The 19,146-nt window shown below is 29.4% G+C and overlaps 1 protein-coding gene across 5 annotated transcripts; it reads right to left on the bottom strand.

The window, feature by feature from the left end:
* Positions 1–1,977: 1,977 nt before the first annotated feature.
* LOC107447709 (putative GTP-binding protein 6) lies at positions 1,978–17,258 on the bottom strand. Of its 5 annotated transcripts, none has more exons than XM_016062702.4 (9): positions 16,623–17,258; positions 13,533–13,714; positions 10,140–10,229; positions 8,186–8,297; positions 7,046–7,166; positions 6,718–6,926; positions 4,441–4,589; positions 3,776–3,931; positions 1,978–2,157 (listed from the first exon to the last, which is right to left on the bottom strand). In XM_016062702.4, exons 1-9 carry the CDS (start codon positions 17,043–17,045, stop codon positions 1,995–1,997), a joined length of 1,605 nt encoding a protein of 534 aa, XP_015918188.2. In that variant the 5' UTR covers positions 17,046–17,258; the 3' UTR covers positions 1,978–1,994. The 5 variants fall into 5 exon arrangements, with proteins under 5 accessions (XP_015918188.2, XP_015918190.2, XP_015918191.2 ...); XM_016062704.4 differs by having other exon boundaries at positions 16,868–17,211; XM_016062705.4 differs by having other exon boundaries at positions 16,892–17,211.
* Positions 17,259–19,146: the final 1,888 nt, after the last annotated feature.

The following is a 19,146-nucleotide window of genomic DNA, read 5'->3' as shown; positions in this document are numbered from 1 at the left end:
ATTCCACACATAAAATTTACCGTTTTTCTTACCATTTAAAAAATTTCTATGAATCATGCATTATGTTATAAAAAAAATAAATCTATATTGTCAAACATTTCATGAAAGTACCTGAAAATAATTTTTTATTCAGAGAATTTCAAAATGATATAGAACAATTAAAGCTGAAAACTAAATTTAAATATCGTTTGATTTTGTCATTTAACTTGCTTGAGTCATTAAAAGTTATCTTACATGCATTTTATTTATTGCATTGTACACATATTTAGACATAAATGTAATGTACATATGTATACGTGTAATGTATGTACGCATGTACAATGTATGTACATACATTCATGTATTGTACGTGCATATATAGTACATATGGATATGCATACATCGAACATACGTGTATTGTACATGTGTGGATACATTCATTGGACATATATACATTGCACCATATGCATAGATAGGGATAGCATGCATGTACACATGTAAAATTTGTACGAAAGAATTATGCCCAATATATTTATGCACATATGTACTGTACATGTACACACATATGTACATTATATGAACATTATATGTTCATTTCATCATATGTACATTATATGAATATACATCTGTACGCTATATGTATATACATCTGTACGCTATATGTATATACATCTGTACAATATATGCATCTCAAATGTGTGTATGTACGTACGTTATGCATGTCGAATGCATGTATGAATATATGTGAAATATAAATACGCCCAATGTACGTACAATCGTACACAAATGTATTATGCATATTTGGATACTTACATTGAGCATGAACATATTATGTACATGTACATAAATACACTGGACATGCATATCATGTACATGTTTACATACATATATTGTACATCCTACAGATATACCTATATTGTACATGCATACATATATTGTACTGTTCATAAATAAATTGCACATACATGCGTGGGACATACATTGTACAGACAATGTATGTATGTTCGTACAAACACAAGTACTTGTATATACATGCGTACATGAACATAGATATACATTTTACATACACAAATATTTGCATAAAATGCATATATTCATTGTGTATAAATGTACATGTCTACATTGTTTGCACATACATACGTAATTATTATCTATATACATACGTACGTATATTTTATACCTACAATATAAGTGTATGTACATGTGTGCGAAACTAAAATGTCTGAACATATGCACTAGATAAAATCATATGTTCATACATTTTAATTACATTCATTTGTACGTATACAAATACGTACAAAATGCAGTACATGTTAATACGTGCAAAATGTATCATAATAAAATACATTCTACTATCTACTGTAAAATATAATCATTTATAAGAATACAATAGTCTTGTAATCGTGTAATTAGATTACATGTAATCATAATTACATGTAATCAAATTACATGTAATCATATATTTTGATTACTTGTAATCATAATTACTTGTAATCGTTTTTGTTGTGATTACTTGTAATCGCAATTACTTGTAATCATGATTACAAGTAATTGATTACTGTAATCAAAATTGTAATCATGATTACAGCTGTAATCAAAATTTTTTGAAAATTGTAATCATGATTACAAGTAATTGATTACTGTAATCGACTATGTAATCATGATTACAGCTGTAATCAAACTTTGTAATCACGATTACAAGTAATTGATTACTGTAATCAATATTGTAATCATGATTACAGCTGTAATCAAAATTTTTGAAAATTGTAATCATGATTACAAGTAATTGATTACTGTAATCAAAAAATGTAATCGATTACATTTTTGGCCAACTCTGGGAGGTACCTATTGTGGCGTAAAATGACATTTTTGATCATAGTTCGCTACCTGCTTTAGAAGTTAGAAGCTCTTGTCAGTTCCTCTTGTTATGAATCATCCTATATGCATCAATCTGAATAAATATCAGTCTTATCAAGTATATAAAGAATACTAATCAGAAAAATGAAAAGAAACTTTTATTTATTGCATTTCAAGTCTTCAATTTGTATTGTTAAATCTCCAAACTCGTGTTTGAATTTGGATAAATTTGATGATGAGATTATGACTTCTAATATAAGGTAATTGGCATCATCAGTATCTGCCATTGCATCTCTTATTGCTGCTTCTCTTAACAGCCAACTATAAATTAATAATAAAAAAAATCAGTTAAAAATTAAACATATTTTATTTAAATTTTTATATTTGCTATTATAAAAATTATTTCCAATTGAAGAAAAAAAAAAGGGAGGGGGGAGGCAAAAGTTCAGGAGTATCCTCTTCCTTAATTTTCACAATGCTTTTAAAGGTTATGAACCTTTTTCTAGAGGAATTATTTACAAAATAAAGCAAAAGTAACTCAATACTGAGAAGAGATTGGGCCCTCTTTGCAGTGCTGGAAGTCCAAAATATAAAATTTAGGACAAAATTGCCTCTAAAATTAAAGACAACTTAAGGATGCTGATTCTTTAATGGGAGCAATTTGTAATCCCAGCATGGATTCACAGATATACAATTGGTAATAGTTTTAGTAGTTCTTGCACTTAAGTGAAAAAAGAAACATTTTTTAAAAAAAAATCTTAGTTTTTTTGTAAAAGTTATGCAATTTTTTTAATACAAAAAAAAAGTTGACTAAATATGGAAAAGTAGTAGCAAAATACGAGGATTCTCTAGTGAAAAACAGTAGAGTATGATATTGTGATGAGAAGGAAGTAGAGAGAAGAATTAACTTATAATAAGAACTTATTATATATTTCTCCAACATCGAATGTTTTTATGCCATCAAATCAAGGGTAATTGTCTCTAATACTGGAAGTGGATTAATATCGTACTTGATGAGCTATGTTGTTCATTTTGTTATTTACTTTTTTTCATGGCATACAATAAGGGTGCACAACCTGCGGCCCGCAGACTGTTGATGTGCGGCCTGGGGGAACTTCTGAACGCAATAAAAATATTTCTTTTAACATTACAAATTTTCATTAACACTATACATTTTTTAATTAAAATATTTAATTCAAATTTATATTACTCTATAAAATGCACACATTTTTTGCACTTTCATTCTGCAACCTTCTTTTTGGTTAGAATTTATACCACCCTCTCAATATTTATATATATATATATATATGTTTGATAAATTAATTATTGTAAAAAATGGAAAAAATTTTATTTTTAAAATCAGTTTTTTTAGTTTTAAATAATTTCAAATAATTAAAAGTATTTAATATTTTGAAAATATGTTAGTAAGTTTACTGATAAAATATTTAGTGCTTAGAACGCTAATGTCTGTATAAAAATTATCATATTTGATGCTAACATGACTAAATATGAGTGCAGCCCTTCATTAATCTACCTGCTGTGCAAGTGGCCCTTCACTCAAAAGAAAGGTTATGCACCCCTAGCATATAACATAGTTTTTGAATTAGAAATCCTTTTTTAGATAAATAATATTTTTTCTTCCTGTTAACTTCAACAAAAATTTGGAAAAAAAATCCCGAAAATTTCAGGACATTTATTGAAATTTTTAATAATTAAGGACATTTAAGGGCACTTTCTTTTTTTAAGGATAACTTTGGGCCCTGTCTTTGTGTTGGTAGTACATTAACATATAAACAATTTAATTCACACAGATAACTTCAAGAATTTTAGCTTGATTAGTAACATAAGATAATTTAAATCTTTAGAAACTTAAATCCACTTAATGCGTTTTAAATTAAATTAATTACACAATATAATGATTAAATGAGAAATATATTACCTATACTCTTTACCACCATTACGCACTCTCAATAGTTGAACATCAAATTCTGTATTTTCAAACAAGTTTTGTTCTAGGGATTCTAAAAGTTTTGGCAGTCCTGTTCCATCAGTTGCAGAAATATATAGTGCATCAGAATCCTGATGTAAATTGGGGCTAAAAAAATAAATAATTCATATTTTTTTAAATAGTATTTTACTGCAATCTAAATTAACAATTAAAAAGTAAGCTAATGTTACAAATATTAATATGCAGTAATACCTTCTTTAATGAAACATGGAAATAACTCAATAATATAGTTTAATCAACTATATAGAGTTTTTCAAATTATAGTACCATTATTAATAGCTTAAAATATTTAAAAAGGTATTTTCCAGGGTCTTTAAAAAGACCTAAATTATTAAAAATTTAAAAAAAAACTTAACTTTAATTTAAAAAAACAAAACAATGTGATTAAAATAGTACATTAAATAATCATAAAAAATGTTCTGTAATTTGAAGGATGATTTAGCCATTTTCCCTTGCTTTTCACAACATGCACTATAGTTTTTTTAAGATATATTGCATGTAGTATATGTTAAAAAACTATCTTCAATATAAAAAATTACACATTATTAATTCTAATAGATGAAAATAAAACTAGTTGAATAAAATTTTCCGCTTACTCATCTATTAAATCAATTTTATTTCTAACTTCTATAATTGAATTCATCAATTTTTCTGGCAAATTTAACTCTTCTAAAGTTTTTAGAACTGTTTCTTTCTGAGCCTCTGTATCAGGATGGCTAATATCTCTGACATGAATGACAATATCCTGTAAAAAAAAAAAAAAATTAACATGCATAATTGACAGCAATGCAGTTCAAAATTAACAGTTATCTTAGAAAGCAAAATATTAAGAAACTTTATATTAAGGCTTAACAAGTCACATAATACAACACATAAATTAAAACTTTAAATTATATGCCATGCACTATACTTTGAAAACACAAAATATGTTACAGATTATAATAAATTAAAATGATAAGTGGTTATTATTTCTTCCTTTTACTTTTAATAATGTTGAGGCAAACTCCACACTTATTTTTTGTAATACACTAGTTAAACATTTTTATTAAATTTTGCACAATGTATAAAATATTAAGAAGAAAACCCCTCCAAAGATTTGTCGTAGTTTTTAAGGTAAAATTTAAAAAAAATTTCTTTTTTTAAAAAATTGTTAGGTTTTCTACATTCTAATAATAATACAGATCAGGAAATCTGAATTAATCTGTTAAATTTTTTAGTGAAAAAATTTCACTTTTATTCCATTAACAGAATGGACATCATGAGATGATTTTCCACTAAGCCACTTACTTTCTTACAATTATGATTAAAAAAAAAAAATCATATTTTACAATATGATTTTTTTTTTTTAAATTTTATAACCAGCGTTGAACCAGAAGACAAGGGAACACCTTGATCAAGCATTGGGACAAACTAACCTCCGTGGAGGACTTCTCAATGGAACTAACCTTCATTTGCATTACATGAAGAGGAAAACAATGAAAACCTCCTATGGTTAGCCCAACGGCAAGGAGATTCTAACCCATGATCTGTCTACCACTGAAGATATTTTATGTCAGCACTGTGGTTGATGCAAACCAGAAGTAGTATTCGTATCAACCAGCTGCTGCTGGGATTCAAACTTGGGTCACCTCATTGGGAGAACGCTCTATCCTCTGAGCCACCATGGATCACACTTATATGATTGAAAAGTTGTAAAAAAAATATAAGTATGTATATAATACTGAGTAATATTTAGAATTTTCCAGACAGAATATTTTGATCACATGCTGCTCATGTTAGGCAGTGAAGCATCATCTCACACTGGTCGCAGTTCAGCAGCAAAAGTGTTAAATTGTGAACTTTTTATACCTTACATCAGGGGTGTCAAACTCGCGGCCCGAGATGAACATTTTTGTGGCCCAGTCAATATATCCGATGCAAAGTAAAAATAAATTAGAAAGGAAACTAGCATATGAAATTATAATATACTTTATTTATAAACTATACGGATCATTTTAAATTGTACGTGCGAAAATGCAAAATTCTAATTGGCTTGCGGCACCTGCCATTCTAGGGATACTGCATCGTATCAAAAATACGCAGAAAAAACTTCAAATCTTAGAACGGAATTTGAAACAAGGTTTAAAGATTTAAATTCCTCGGAAAACAAATTTTGTTTGCTTTCATCCCTATTCTCAATAAATATAGACTCCAGTAGTATGCAAATGGAAGTGATTGAGATTCAGTGCGACTCAAATTTGAAGGCAAAATTCATTGAAGTGGTTATGTCTGAATTTTACAAATATTTACCGGCAAGGTTTGAAAATACTCGAAAATTCGCATATGAAATTATTTCCATGTTTGGAAGTACTTATCAGTGCAAGCAATTATTTTCTGTTATGAATGGAAATAAATTTCCTGTCCGAAACCGTATTAATAACGCTCATGTTGGGTCAATTTTGAAAGTAGTCTCAGCCAAAAAAATTTCTCCCGAAATAGGAAAGATAGTAGCAGAGAAGAGATGTCAAGTATCAAACAATAATTTAACTTAATATATGTTTACTACAATGTGCTATTCAAAATAAAAATATTTGTTTCTATGAAGATTGATATTTTTTTTCTTCCTGCGGCCCACCTAAAGTTAAGCATTGTTTATTTGGCCCAAGTTAGCTTTTGAGTTTGACACCCCTGCCTTACATAGTCAAAATTAAAATAATCAAATTTATTATTTTCCAATTCGTTAATAATTCTAAAATTCAATTATATAAAATTTTCCTTTTCTCTTAGAACGTTTCTAGCAAATAAAGATGCACCAGAACATGCTAAATATTCCGTCCCTTTATTCATACAATAATCAAAGATTCCTATGAACTTGAAAAGTGTAAAATACATACCGCTAATGCTATTTCTTCCAATGTAGATCTAAAAGATTGTATCAAAGTTGTAGGGACATTAGAAATAAATCCAACAGTATCAATAAAAAGAATTTTTTGATTGGACGGCAGTAGACCTGGATGAAGTGTTACATCGAGTGTAGCAAATAGTTTATCTTCAGGTTGTAAACGAGTGTCATTGGTCAATGACTTAATCAATGTTGTTTTACCTATAAACATTAAGAAAATATGTGTCATACGAATAAGAATATACTTAAACTTACATTTTCTCAATAAAAAATAATACTATGCAAGTATAGTGATATTAATGATACATCAAAGTAATTACCACAGTTTGTATAACCAACTACAGCAGCAATCGGCAGGGCATTCCTACTTTCACTTTTCCTTATGAACTCTCTTTGATTTTTAATTTTTTCAAGAGCTTTTTTCAATTTTAATTCTCGCTCCTAGATAGATAAAATATTTATGTAACTTTTCATCGTTATACATTTTAAAGACAACATTTAGTGAACATGTTTATTATTAATAATTACTTTTATTATAAAAATGATTATTTTTAAGCATTAAACAATATTTATCAACTGATTACATAATTTTGCAGGGTCAAACAGTTTTTTTCTCATTGCTATTACTCATAAAGCCCGAATCAGAGTTCTCTTTAAGAACAAAAAAGGGCAGGGCACTTCCTCTCTGAAAAGGGCAGTTGGAGTTTTGAAAGGGCACTCACGTAACACAGTAAAAATTTATGAAAATGCCTAATATTATGCAATAACTGAAGCTTTTTCTTAAAGTTTTTAAATTACCCTCTTATACTATATTATCTGTAAATTTCAAAAAGTATTTTTTTCTCAGTAAAACAAGAGAAATTTTTTTAGTTAAAATAATAATAAAATAATTAAAGGCATGCTAAAATCAATATCTTCATTTTTTTTTCTCCAAAAAAGTAAAACAAAAAATGATTTATTGGTAAAGAATGTGAAAGTCTTTTTTTCCATATTTTACACTGAAAACTATGAGAGAATGAACATTTAAAGGAGCATTTTTTTCTTTTACAAAAAAAAAGGTATTTGTTTAAAAATAGTTTTAAAATTTAAAATTACTTAAAAAATTTATTAATATCTCCCCGAAAAAAGACACTTTTTTCATAGGTTTCACCAGTTGAGAATAATCCTAACAAAGTAAATATTTGTAATACTAATCTGAATTAAACCCACAAACACATATAATTTTATCAATGTATAATAAATGGTGAATTAAGTGCTTTTGAGGGATGGCGGCATTTTTTTACAAAAAGGGCAAAAAGAGGGTGCATTTATTGGGATCAAAGGGAAAGCAGGGTGGACTGCCTTAAAAAAATGCTTATGGAGAACACTGCAGTCAAAAAAATTTTTTAAATAAGAATTTTTGAAATAAAAACAGAAAACTTAAAAAAAAAATTTTTTTTTATAGCAATAAAATAACTTACATTCAAAAGGCGTCTACGCATTTCCATAAATGTCTCGCCTTCCCCTCCTACATGATTCATTCCAAAGAACACAGTTGAAAATCGTGTATGTTCATGGATAGCAAGCTTTATCCTGAAATTGAACATAGCAAATAAGATAAGAAAATAATGGATACCATATATTTCCAAATATAAGCTTATTCATGTATAAGCCATAGAGTAGGCTATCTATTTGGAAATTCAACCAAATTTAAAAATTGTATATTAGACGACATACGAAAAATAAGGAATGCTGTGCTTGGAAATAAAAATGTGCTCCCTCTCTTTTAACCCCTTAACGATCGGTTGATTTTCAAGAAAACGTTCATAAAAGTGCTTATTTTTTTATCCAATCACAAATACATATATTTGATTAGTGCTGACATCTAGTTTAAAATAAACTAATTATCTACAATTACCTTAAAAATATCCTGCTACTGCCATCTGGTGTGTAAAATGAGAAATAAAATGTTTTCCAGGCAAAAGAAATGAATTAGTTTTATTCTTATTGGCGTGTTACTACTGAACACTCCTGCCCGAAATTTCATGGGAGCGAGAAATAGAGGGTGAAACCTCACCCATCATTTTCACGGGAGCGAGAAGGAAGGGGTTAATAATGGTAGATCTAGAAAGGGCTGCACTGTGGGTAAAAGAAGCATGGATCCTCCAATTTTCTAATAAGAAGATTAAAGAATACAAGTATTCCATTTAAATTGTTCTATTTATGTGTTCCTTTTTCAATTTTTATATTTAGGCATTCTGTTTTCAACTTTTATGTCTTGTATGAACCTTTCATCATGTTTACTGATTATCGTTAAAGCTTGGCAGAAGAAGAAATATTGATGTCCATCAGGAATTTTTCAAAGTTAGTGCATCCGATTATAAGCTGATCCCCAACTTAAACTTTTGGAAATTTGCTAAAAATTCATGGCTTATATTCGGAGAATACGGTATATAGTTAAGAGGATGGTATGCAGCCAAGAAATCTCGAAATGCAAAATTTCTTTCACCTACAAAAGTAATTGAAAATTTAAAGTATAGAAAAAATAAGTTAAAGTAAACAAGAAAGATTCAACTGATTAAAAAAAGACTTTCAAAAAATCATGATGCTTAGAAATTATGACAGGATAACATAGGGTTAAGAAGTAAAAAACTTGTCCTGCAATAATTTGTTTGCATTTTGATAACATTATTTCAACATTGGAAACTCCATGGTTTACTGTTTACCCTGGTTCTTTTCTAATGAATTTTGGAGATAGTTGCTCTTTACTAGTAATAATTTAGATAAGTCATTTTAGGACTTCACATTTTATTTGACAAGGACGACATTTAACACATGTAAACTAACGGAAAATAACAATCAGAGCAAACACTTACATTTGTTCCAGTTGAAACCTTCTTACAATCTGAAGTAAACATTAAAGTTCAGAGCGCCCTCTCTTGGGCAAAAGAATAAAATTCGAGTTGTTCCTTTTTCTATAAACATTTAATTTTAGAATACTGATAGAGGTAAAACAGAATTTGACATTAAAAATTTCTACAGCAGTATAGTATTCCCTCTGAAAGAAGAAGAATAGTAGAAATGCTTCATGGCAAATTTTGTTTTTCCTACATTAACTTTAAAAAAAAAAAAAAAAAAAAAAGAGTTCAGGTAAATTAAGTGAATACCATCAAAATGCGAAATATCAAAATGCATACAAATTATTGCAAGATTACTCTGGATTACACATCAGGAAAATAATCCTTTCATCATTTATTTGCATTTTGATATTTTGCAAAGAAAATTTTAGCATTTAAAACTTTATGATTTAACTGAACTCCCTTTTTTTAATACTTTGAACTTTAAATTACTAATGCAAGCAAAATAGAACTTTTCATGAAGCCTTTTCCCACACTATAACATACTCCTTAGTTGATACTTGACTTAATCTCTCACCTTAAATATGGTATTTCTGCTAAAGCAAGTTGTAACTTAGCTTCCTTGGTATGAGCATGTTCATGAAAAATCTGCAGAATTATTTGATACCTAAAAAGCAATTCAATAACATTAACATGCAAGTAAACATAAACAAGAAATAAAACTCCATTAGTGCAATTTTTTTCCATTGAATATAATGAACAAGCTTTAAGTGTTGATTCATATTAGCAAAATAGTGATAAAGTAATTCTGATGAATTAATTTTCTACAAATTCAATTTCAGAAGAAGAAATTTTAACATAAAATCAAGGTTCCACTGTGTATAAATATTTACAAATGTATATATTTTCAATAAAACAGGGATGAGATTAGCCAAAAGGCAAAAAAGCTGAATTTCCACGATCGTAAATTTACGCAAGCGCAACCCTTTAATAATAAATTCCAGACAGTTTAAAGTAATAAATAATGTGTTGACATACAATTGTGTACTAATCTATTATTATATAAATGATTACATTGCTACTTAACATTTTGTGAAAATAAAAATTACCAATTGAAAAAATAAAGCTGAAAATTATATTTTTCCTCAGTTCACATAAGAGACAATTATTACTTGAAAAACTACCTGGTTTAGCAAATTAAAACTACTGAGAATATACATTAATATTTCATTTCTTTTAATAAATACTGTTATGTGATTTATAGCAAATATATCAGTAATATTACTTTTTAAATTATATTGGAAAAAAAAAACTTTGACAATGGAAATATATTTTACCTTAGTTCACATAAGAGACAATTATTACTTGAAAAACTACCTGGTTTAGCAAATTAAAACTACTGAGAATATACATTAATATTTCATTTCTTTTAATAAATACTGTTATGTGATGTATAGCAAATATATCAGTAATATTATATTTTAAATTATATTGGAAAAAAAACTTTAACAATGGATCGAATCATTATGTTCATATTATAGTCTAATCTAACTAGAGCCCTTTGAAACATATTAATAACAGTGAAGTAGAAATATATAGTAACTCCTTAACATACAAAAATTGCTATTTCAGTTTGAAAAATTACATGACAATCAGCAACTGTTTAGATAATTGTCTTTTATTTGATAAGAATTTTGCCTTTTAAAGCATAAATAACAGCAATTATAAATAAAATTTTGATGATGAGTTAATTAACCCTTTTTCTAAAAAAAAATTTAATTAAATCCCTTTTTAAGTGATTGCTTTTGTTTGCTATATCTTTTATGTTTGCTATATTTAGTCGTTAGTCCATTTTCAAACATCTTGTGACAAATCCTATTTTTTCTTCTTTGCAAGCACAGAATGTAAGTTTTGAATATATTCCCTTCCAGTTTCTCTGATGTTGTAACACTTACATATACTAATAATCGTCGTTAGAAAAACAGTCACCTTTATAGTAACTAATTAAAATAAAAATTTACTTCTTACAAGAATCGCGATAATTGATCTTAAAATTGCGTAAATATGAATAACAATTATGGATTTTGAAATCACATCAATATAAAACTAGATATCCGATTTTGAAAATGAGGAAATACAAACTGGGATATAGAATTTTTAAAACGCGTAAATACAAATCACGATTCATAATTTTTAGATCGCGTAAATACGAATCATGATGCGTAATTTTTAGATTGCATAAATAAGAATTATGATGCATAAGTTTTAAATTGCGTGAATGCGAATCCCAACTCCTTATTTTAAAATCATGTATAAATAGGAAAATCAATGTTTGATATTATAAACCACATGAGCAAATCTAGACATTAATTTTAAACTTGAGTGAATCCGAATCGCTATATAGGTTTCTAAAAAAGCGTAAATATGAATCACAATATCGGATTTTTGAATCTTGTAAATAAGAATCACAACGTACAATATTCAAATCGCGTGAATAAGAATCGCAACACGCAAATATGAAAAGCTATGCTTGATATTAAAATCGTGTGAATAAGAATCGAGATATTAGCAGATTCTAGGCTTGGGACCTCTAAAAGGCTTGTCAGAAGCAGAGTCGTTTGAGCTACAAAAATAGGATTTATCTGGAGGTGGGGTAAAAAATTCGGAAAATCTTATCTGCTGCGAGTAAAAGGGGAGAAAATAGCTATAATAAGTAAAAATGAGAAAGGATTGAGCTATGTAGTTTGAATTTTCTGTTTCTCTTTGAAAATTGGTGAATTTTCTGAAAAAGCGGAATACTTATATAAAAAAGTGAAATTTTTAGAAAAATCTGAATTTTTGATAAAAAAAACTGAAATTCAAGAGATAAAAATGAAAAAAGTGGAAATCCGCTAAAAAGCGGAAAAATCTCATCCCTGATAAAATGAGTATACACACCTAAATCAATATTGCTGCTATGCTCACAAATGCCAGGAAAAAAAATAGTTTAAAATTAAAAATGAAATATGATATATAACATAGGTTATGTTTAAGTGATTACATATCTTTTTATAATATAGAGTGACAAGGGTCAAACAGAGATATGGTGAAGTGTGACAAAGTGAAAGAGAGGATAAAAAATATTGAAAAAAAATTGTGGCATTATTTATGTATGGTCCAAAAGTTTAAATTTCTAGCGCATTACGTCAATCTTGATCAATTCATAGATTAAAAATTTTACAAGTTTAATACATTTTGAAGAAGCACTAATTACTTTTTACTAGTGTGGTTATTTTTCAACATTGAAAACATAACAAAGAAGTCAAAATAATTAAATATATATATAAAAAGAAAGAACTGTAAAGATGACAAAATATCCTGGATGCTGATGAAAATTTAATTGGATGAATTAGTTAGACATGAGATTTGTCCAAAATCTCATGTCTAACTAATAATCTATATGTCACAGGAAATCTTAGCTGTATTTTAAGTTAAATTTTTATACATTTCTGCAAAATTTTTTACATTTCGAATATAATGTTTGAAAGGTTATCTAAATACATATCCCCAAAATTTGAGGCTGTTACAAAATAATTTTTGCAGTCGCAACAATTTAAAGAAAAATGTTTTAAGACAGAAAGAGTTCCCTCGCACTTTTATCAGAACTTAAAAGTATGAGAATAATGCACAGTAGAGGCTTTGAGTTCTCTAAAGAAACAGATGGAAAATTATATTGAGCAAGATTTTTTATTGAGATAATTTTATCTATGAACGCTTTTATGAAGTATACATGAATAGAGATCTCCCTAAAAATAAAACAGGTGCTCTTCGGTATTATTTTATATCACCACATTATCTTACCGCTAACACCAAGAAAAAATATTTTCTGAAACTGTAGAAAATCTGCAGTAATTAGAGGGCATGTAAATATGTCCAGTTTCAATTTTAATGGAAAAAAAGTTTCGTTTAGAGGCTACTTTATAAAACAAACCTGTCAAATACTTGTACTTTAAAATAGTCTTCTAATTTTGCATTTTGAACAGCAGTTAAAACATCAATACCTATGAAAACTGCTGTAATTGCTGGATTTCTTCTTATGATCATCTTAATTTTTTCCAGATTTCCTTTTCCAAAAAGGAGACTAGACTTCAAACTTGCCACCGGAATTATATGCTAGATAAAAAAATTAGAAAAGAACTAAAGGTTAGATTTTGAAACATAGATTTTAAATAAGACAATAAAAATTAGAAAAGACAATTAAACAAGAGCATATTTCCATATTGGTTCCCGTTTGCACCCATTGAATTTGGATAACAAAACACACCATGTATGAGCCAGGTTCTTACTCCAGCAATAAATTGACAAGTGTATGCATTTATTTAGATACCCAGTGGCATAATTTTTTCGAGCTATCTGCGACAAAACTCTCTAGCATTAATATCTTTCTGAAAGATACTTTTAATAATTTACTAATTTAAAATAACAAAAGCGCTGTGTTTACAAAAAAAAAGCTATAATTTTTAAAGTTGAACATGCAATAATATTTTATTCTAATATTAAGGGTGATATTCCTACATTTTGTTGGGGGGGTGGGTGGGGGAGCGCAAAAATTATTTTTTTCTTCGCATTTTGTAAATTGATCCAGTAATTGCCGAAAAAAAAGATTGCCGACGAAATCGCCCAAATCAGACTTCTCAAATGCGTGTGTTTCTTTTAGAGATTAGGTTGTTGTAATAAAAACTATCGAATTTAAAAACAAGACATTAATAGCAATAACTGTCAAAAATTCAATAGAATTATTGCCTTAAAAAGTAAATATTCAAGTGCATGATTCGTATTTTTCCATATTGTTCGAAATATATCGGGATATTTAACAACCATGTGCTAAAAATACAATCGAAACATTACATCGACTTATAATACTATCGGCATAAATTGAGCGTGTCAAAAAGTGATTATCTAAATGTATGATTAAAATATTATGGGTAAACTTCTATAGAAAAGAAAAGTAGATTTTTTTTACTTTTCGAAAGAAAATCTTTATGCAAGAACTCTGTAAAGTTCTGCACCAATGTCGCCGTGTTGCTCCGTTTCTGTCACGGTATATATATATGGTGTATATATATATATATATAATAACATTATGAATTAATAGGTGGTCCTACTACAGCATAGTATGGTAGAAAATATCAGGCAGTGGCACTTAACCTTGAAAATACATCAGTACAGGGTAACCGGGCAATGGCACCAAAAGAGTCAAAACTCAAAATAAAATAAAAACTTAAACTATTAACACTATGATAACAAACTAAAATGAAAACAACACCTGTCGTTCAGCATAAAATATTAAATAATTAGTAGAAAATGTATGCAATTTCCTGAAATTTGATATATAATTTTCCAGTTTAATAAAACTCTCTAATTTTTCTCTGTTCTAGGGCCACTCAGCTTATTAGGGTGACCCGGGGTAATTCACGATCACTCTGTTTCTGGGGTAAACAATGAACACCTAAGTTTTATTTTAAAAAAATAATTTTTTCCTAAATTTGAGACATGGACAAGAATGCTTGTACACTTTACTAAGGTATAACTACATTTACTTAATAATAGTTTTTTGTTTAATCTAACAAAATAAGCATCTTTTAAACTGCTTTCTGTATTTTAAATTTCAAAGATGGATTTCAAAAAGTGCACATTTCTGCAAAGATCTCCCTCCTTCTCTTAATAATAAATATTTTGAGTTACTTTCTCTTTCTTTGATATGAAAATAGTGTAAGCTCTTGTTTAATTATTTCACATCTACTGTAAACATTATAATTGATTATAGGAAACTATATCAAATGTTGCCCCCTACAGATGGGGTAATTATTGATCACTGGAGTAATTCCTGATCATTGTCATTTCTTTTCATAAATAGTATCAAAATAAGCTAATAAATAGCTAATTGTCTTTTCTTAAGTAACAGTTCATATTTATCAAGTGGAACGACTATAAAATATATTTTAACCCAATTTAATCACAAAATTTGTTTTTAACTGTATGCTAGACAAATGTGTTCCGATTTGTCTTACCTTGCTTCTATCTTAATTTTATGTGCGTACATTGTTAGAATAATTTTTAAGTTTATAAAATAGACTAATATAAATATGGTGAGAAATTATAAGCCTAAAAAGGATACTAAGCTTCTAGAAAGCAAAATTAGTTCTAGTAATTAAAATTCTTAATTAGTAAATTTCTTTTAGTGATTGAAAATGAAAATTTCAGTGTGAGAGCTGTTGACATACCTTACTTAACTTTACACTCTCCCTTAATGAAGTTACAAAATCCAGCAAAAGTAACTCATGTGGGAACTCTTTCTTATATTCCAGCAGAACATGAGAATGAGTTGGCTGCTTGCCTAAAATGTATGGCACAATACAAAGATTTTTGGAAAGTGTTAACCTTTATTTTTGCTTTTTAAATAAATCGTTTTGTTAGCTGCTTAAACATATATTTTAGGTTTATTTGTTTGATCTTGATGTCTTATTTGTTAATTACCACTGTATAATTATTTTTAAATAGCCCCTTTATGATTAAAACTGGTGATCAGTAATTACCCCAGAAGTGATCAGGAATTACCCCAGAAAAGATCAAGAGAAGGGGTAATTCTTGATCACTAAAAATTTAAAATTCTAATTAGATTTTCAAACAATACAAGGTAGCCTAGGACTAATCTCATATAGCCTCAAACTTCCAGCAAATATTATAATTCCATCTTGAATAGTTTTCTTACAAAATTGATGTTTGCATTTTTTGATCAGGAATTACCCCAGGTCACCCTATACATTGCATAAATATAAAATCGACTCTAACATTAGGGAAGATTTCCGTATCGTAATCTACACCAAAATAATCGTCCCATGAGAAACGAAGGAAAATATTTCACAGTAACTTCTTCATATAGGGGGGGGGGATATAAATAGATCTAACCAATACAAGCTTTTTTTTTTTTTTAATTTCGAAAATTGCAAGTTTAAATCAGTTTGGCACCTTAGCGATTGCAGTTTACGTGACAGATTACGATACGGAAATGCGTCCTTACATCTTCATGAACTTTCCAGTCTTTCAACGTTTTTACAAGCGAAACCGCTTCAGATAATTTTAACTCTGCAATGGACTTTTTTTCCCCATCTGGACCCTGCTTAACTCGAGGCTGTATTATCAGTACATTATGTCCTTGCTCAGGATGTCTGTATAGTTCTTTATTTACATAATCTACATTTGTCCCTGGCAGATCTAAATCTTTTTCTTCATTATTCGATCCGTTTTTAGAACTAAATGATTTACCGATTTCTCCATAAAATAGCATACCACGAAAATATTTAAATTTGCACGACATCTCTCTTGTCCTTATTTCATTCGTGGATAATTTCAATGAGGGTTTTGAATGCATGCAACAGTAAGGGAAATGCAATTTGAGAAGATGATGTAGTTTGCACAGTCTTAGTTTACTAACAAGAGGCATTGCTTTATATATAATTTTTCACTGAAAAATACGAAAACTTTTCTTGGCAAAATTAAAAGAAGCATTAAATGTTCATAAAAAGAGATTTTAGAAAATAGCGCAGTTTCAATAGAGCAGTTCATAAAATTTGATTTGTTTATTTTTAAAAATATTAGACAGTTTCCGGCTATCAGTTTTTGTTCACTTATCTACCTTATGTTTAGCTTTTTCAAGTGAATTTATATTGTATTTCACCAGTTACTGCTAATATATGGCAATATGAGTGAAAAATTAATGTCACCGTTAGCAGTTGCTAACTGTTAATTTCTTCTATCACTGTTAAAGTGAAGCATTGACACTAGTCTTTTGATGAATAAAGTTAAGCTTCAAATATCAGATTTAGAGAACTGTTTGGTCCCTCAGTGGACTGATCGTTAAGACACGGTTCCCAGCAGGTTACCGAAGTCAAGTATCACTGGCTGCGGTCAGTGTGCGGGTGGGTGACCACTTGGATCAGTCTGCGTAGGGACCGAGGGTGTGTGGTATTGGTCCTCGTTAAACTGTTCTACCGTAAAGTGCTCGACTTCACGTGCAGGTCGTCGGGCTACCACTGCGGGGGTGCCATCCCTTCTGCAAAGGATCACAATTGTGATGGTATGTCTTCGGATCATCCTCAGGGATGTTTCCCAGACCGTCGCCAATAGCCCATTGTGCAGCTCTAGAGCGACGTAAATGAACTACTACTACTACTACTAGAGAACTGATTAACCCTTTGGGTAGTAAAAAATTATAACGGAACAGTCGTCACTTGAACACCAAAAATGAAACGATTTGCTTCTCTCTTCATTCTTCAAAATAAAAAGCAGAACATGCAAAACCGCGTTGTAACAATCAATCAGTAGTTGATGCAAAACTGACAACATTCTCACAGGTTATTCTTGTAGTTCATTTAGGTCGCACTAGAGCTGCACAATGGGGAATTGGCAACGGTCTGGGAAACATCCTAGAGGATGATCCGAAGACATGCCATCACAATTGTGATCCTCTGCAGAGAGGATGACTCTCCCGTTTCGGTAGCCCGTCGACCTGCACGCGAAGTCGAACATTTTACACTAGAACACTTTAACGAGGATCAATGCCACACTACATCGGTCCTCATGCAGACTAATCCAAGTGGTCACCCACCCGGACACTGACCTCAGCCAGTGATACTTGACTTCGGTGATCTGCTGGAAACCGTGTCTTAAACGATCAGTTCACTGCGGGACAACATTCTCACAAGTTTGAATTGACTTACAGTTTGCAAAGCAGCGATGGAAATGTTTAAGATTCACAATGATGCTATGGATGGATGATCGTATAAAGCTAAGGGTGGTGGCGCTAGTGAAAATTGCTCTTTCCAGACTTCCGGGTTACTGCTTCCGATATATTTTTACGCCACAGATTGAAAAAACGCGACATCATATTATTGCATCATATCTTTTGCAGTATTTCACATGTACCGAGTTCTTTCTTTCAGCCTTTAAACTTCAGCATTATATTAATATTCATATTAATATTAAAATCATTAGAATATTTTCTAATTAGGTTAACTTAAAAAGATATTTTCAAAGATATTTTTGGCGACATTTTATTCAAATGTAGCCAAATAAGGGATAAAATACAAAACATGGCAAACCTTAAGAATTATTCACAATGAGATATTAACTTTCCAAAAAAATTTTTGGCCTTACGACCGCTGAGAATATATACATTTCTGAAAGCTCTTATGAATGGTACAATTATGTTTAGATTTGAACCCAAATTACAATAACAAAACTGCATAGAATATTAGGCTTGTTCACACATCGCCTCGTAGTCATAACATAAGCGGAGGGATACACCGGAAATTTTCTAAATTTCTTCCGGTTTAAGGACGCTTGTTATTGTTTACATTAGACCACCCATCCATAAATTGAAGTAAGGAGGTGATCCCCGACAATGCGGGACTCATTTATAAAAAATCTTGTTTAGTACAAAATGAAATTTGTGGATAATCCCTTATCATTTTGTGCTTTCCTTCAAAATGTGCAAAAACTACTTAGGAAATTGCTCGAAACTTTTTAAATTTTTAAGATTTTCA

Source organism: Parasteatoda tepidariorum, chromosome 5 (genome assembly GCF_982258835.1).
Source record: "Parasteatoda tepidariorum strain Cologne lab strain chromosome 5, Ptep-v5.0, whole genome shotgun sequence".
Lineage (NCBI taxonomy): Eukaryota > Metazoa > Arthropoda > Arachnida > Araneae > Theridiidae > Parasteatoda > Parasteatoda tepidariorum.
This window is presented reverse-complemented; position numbering and strand designations above follow the sequence as displayed.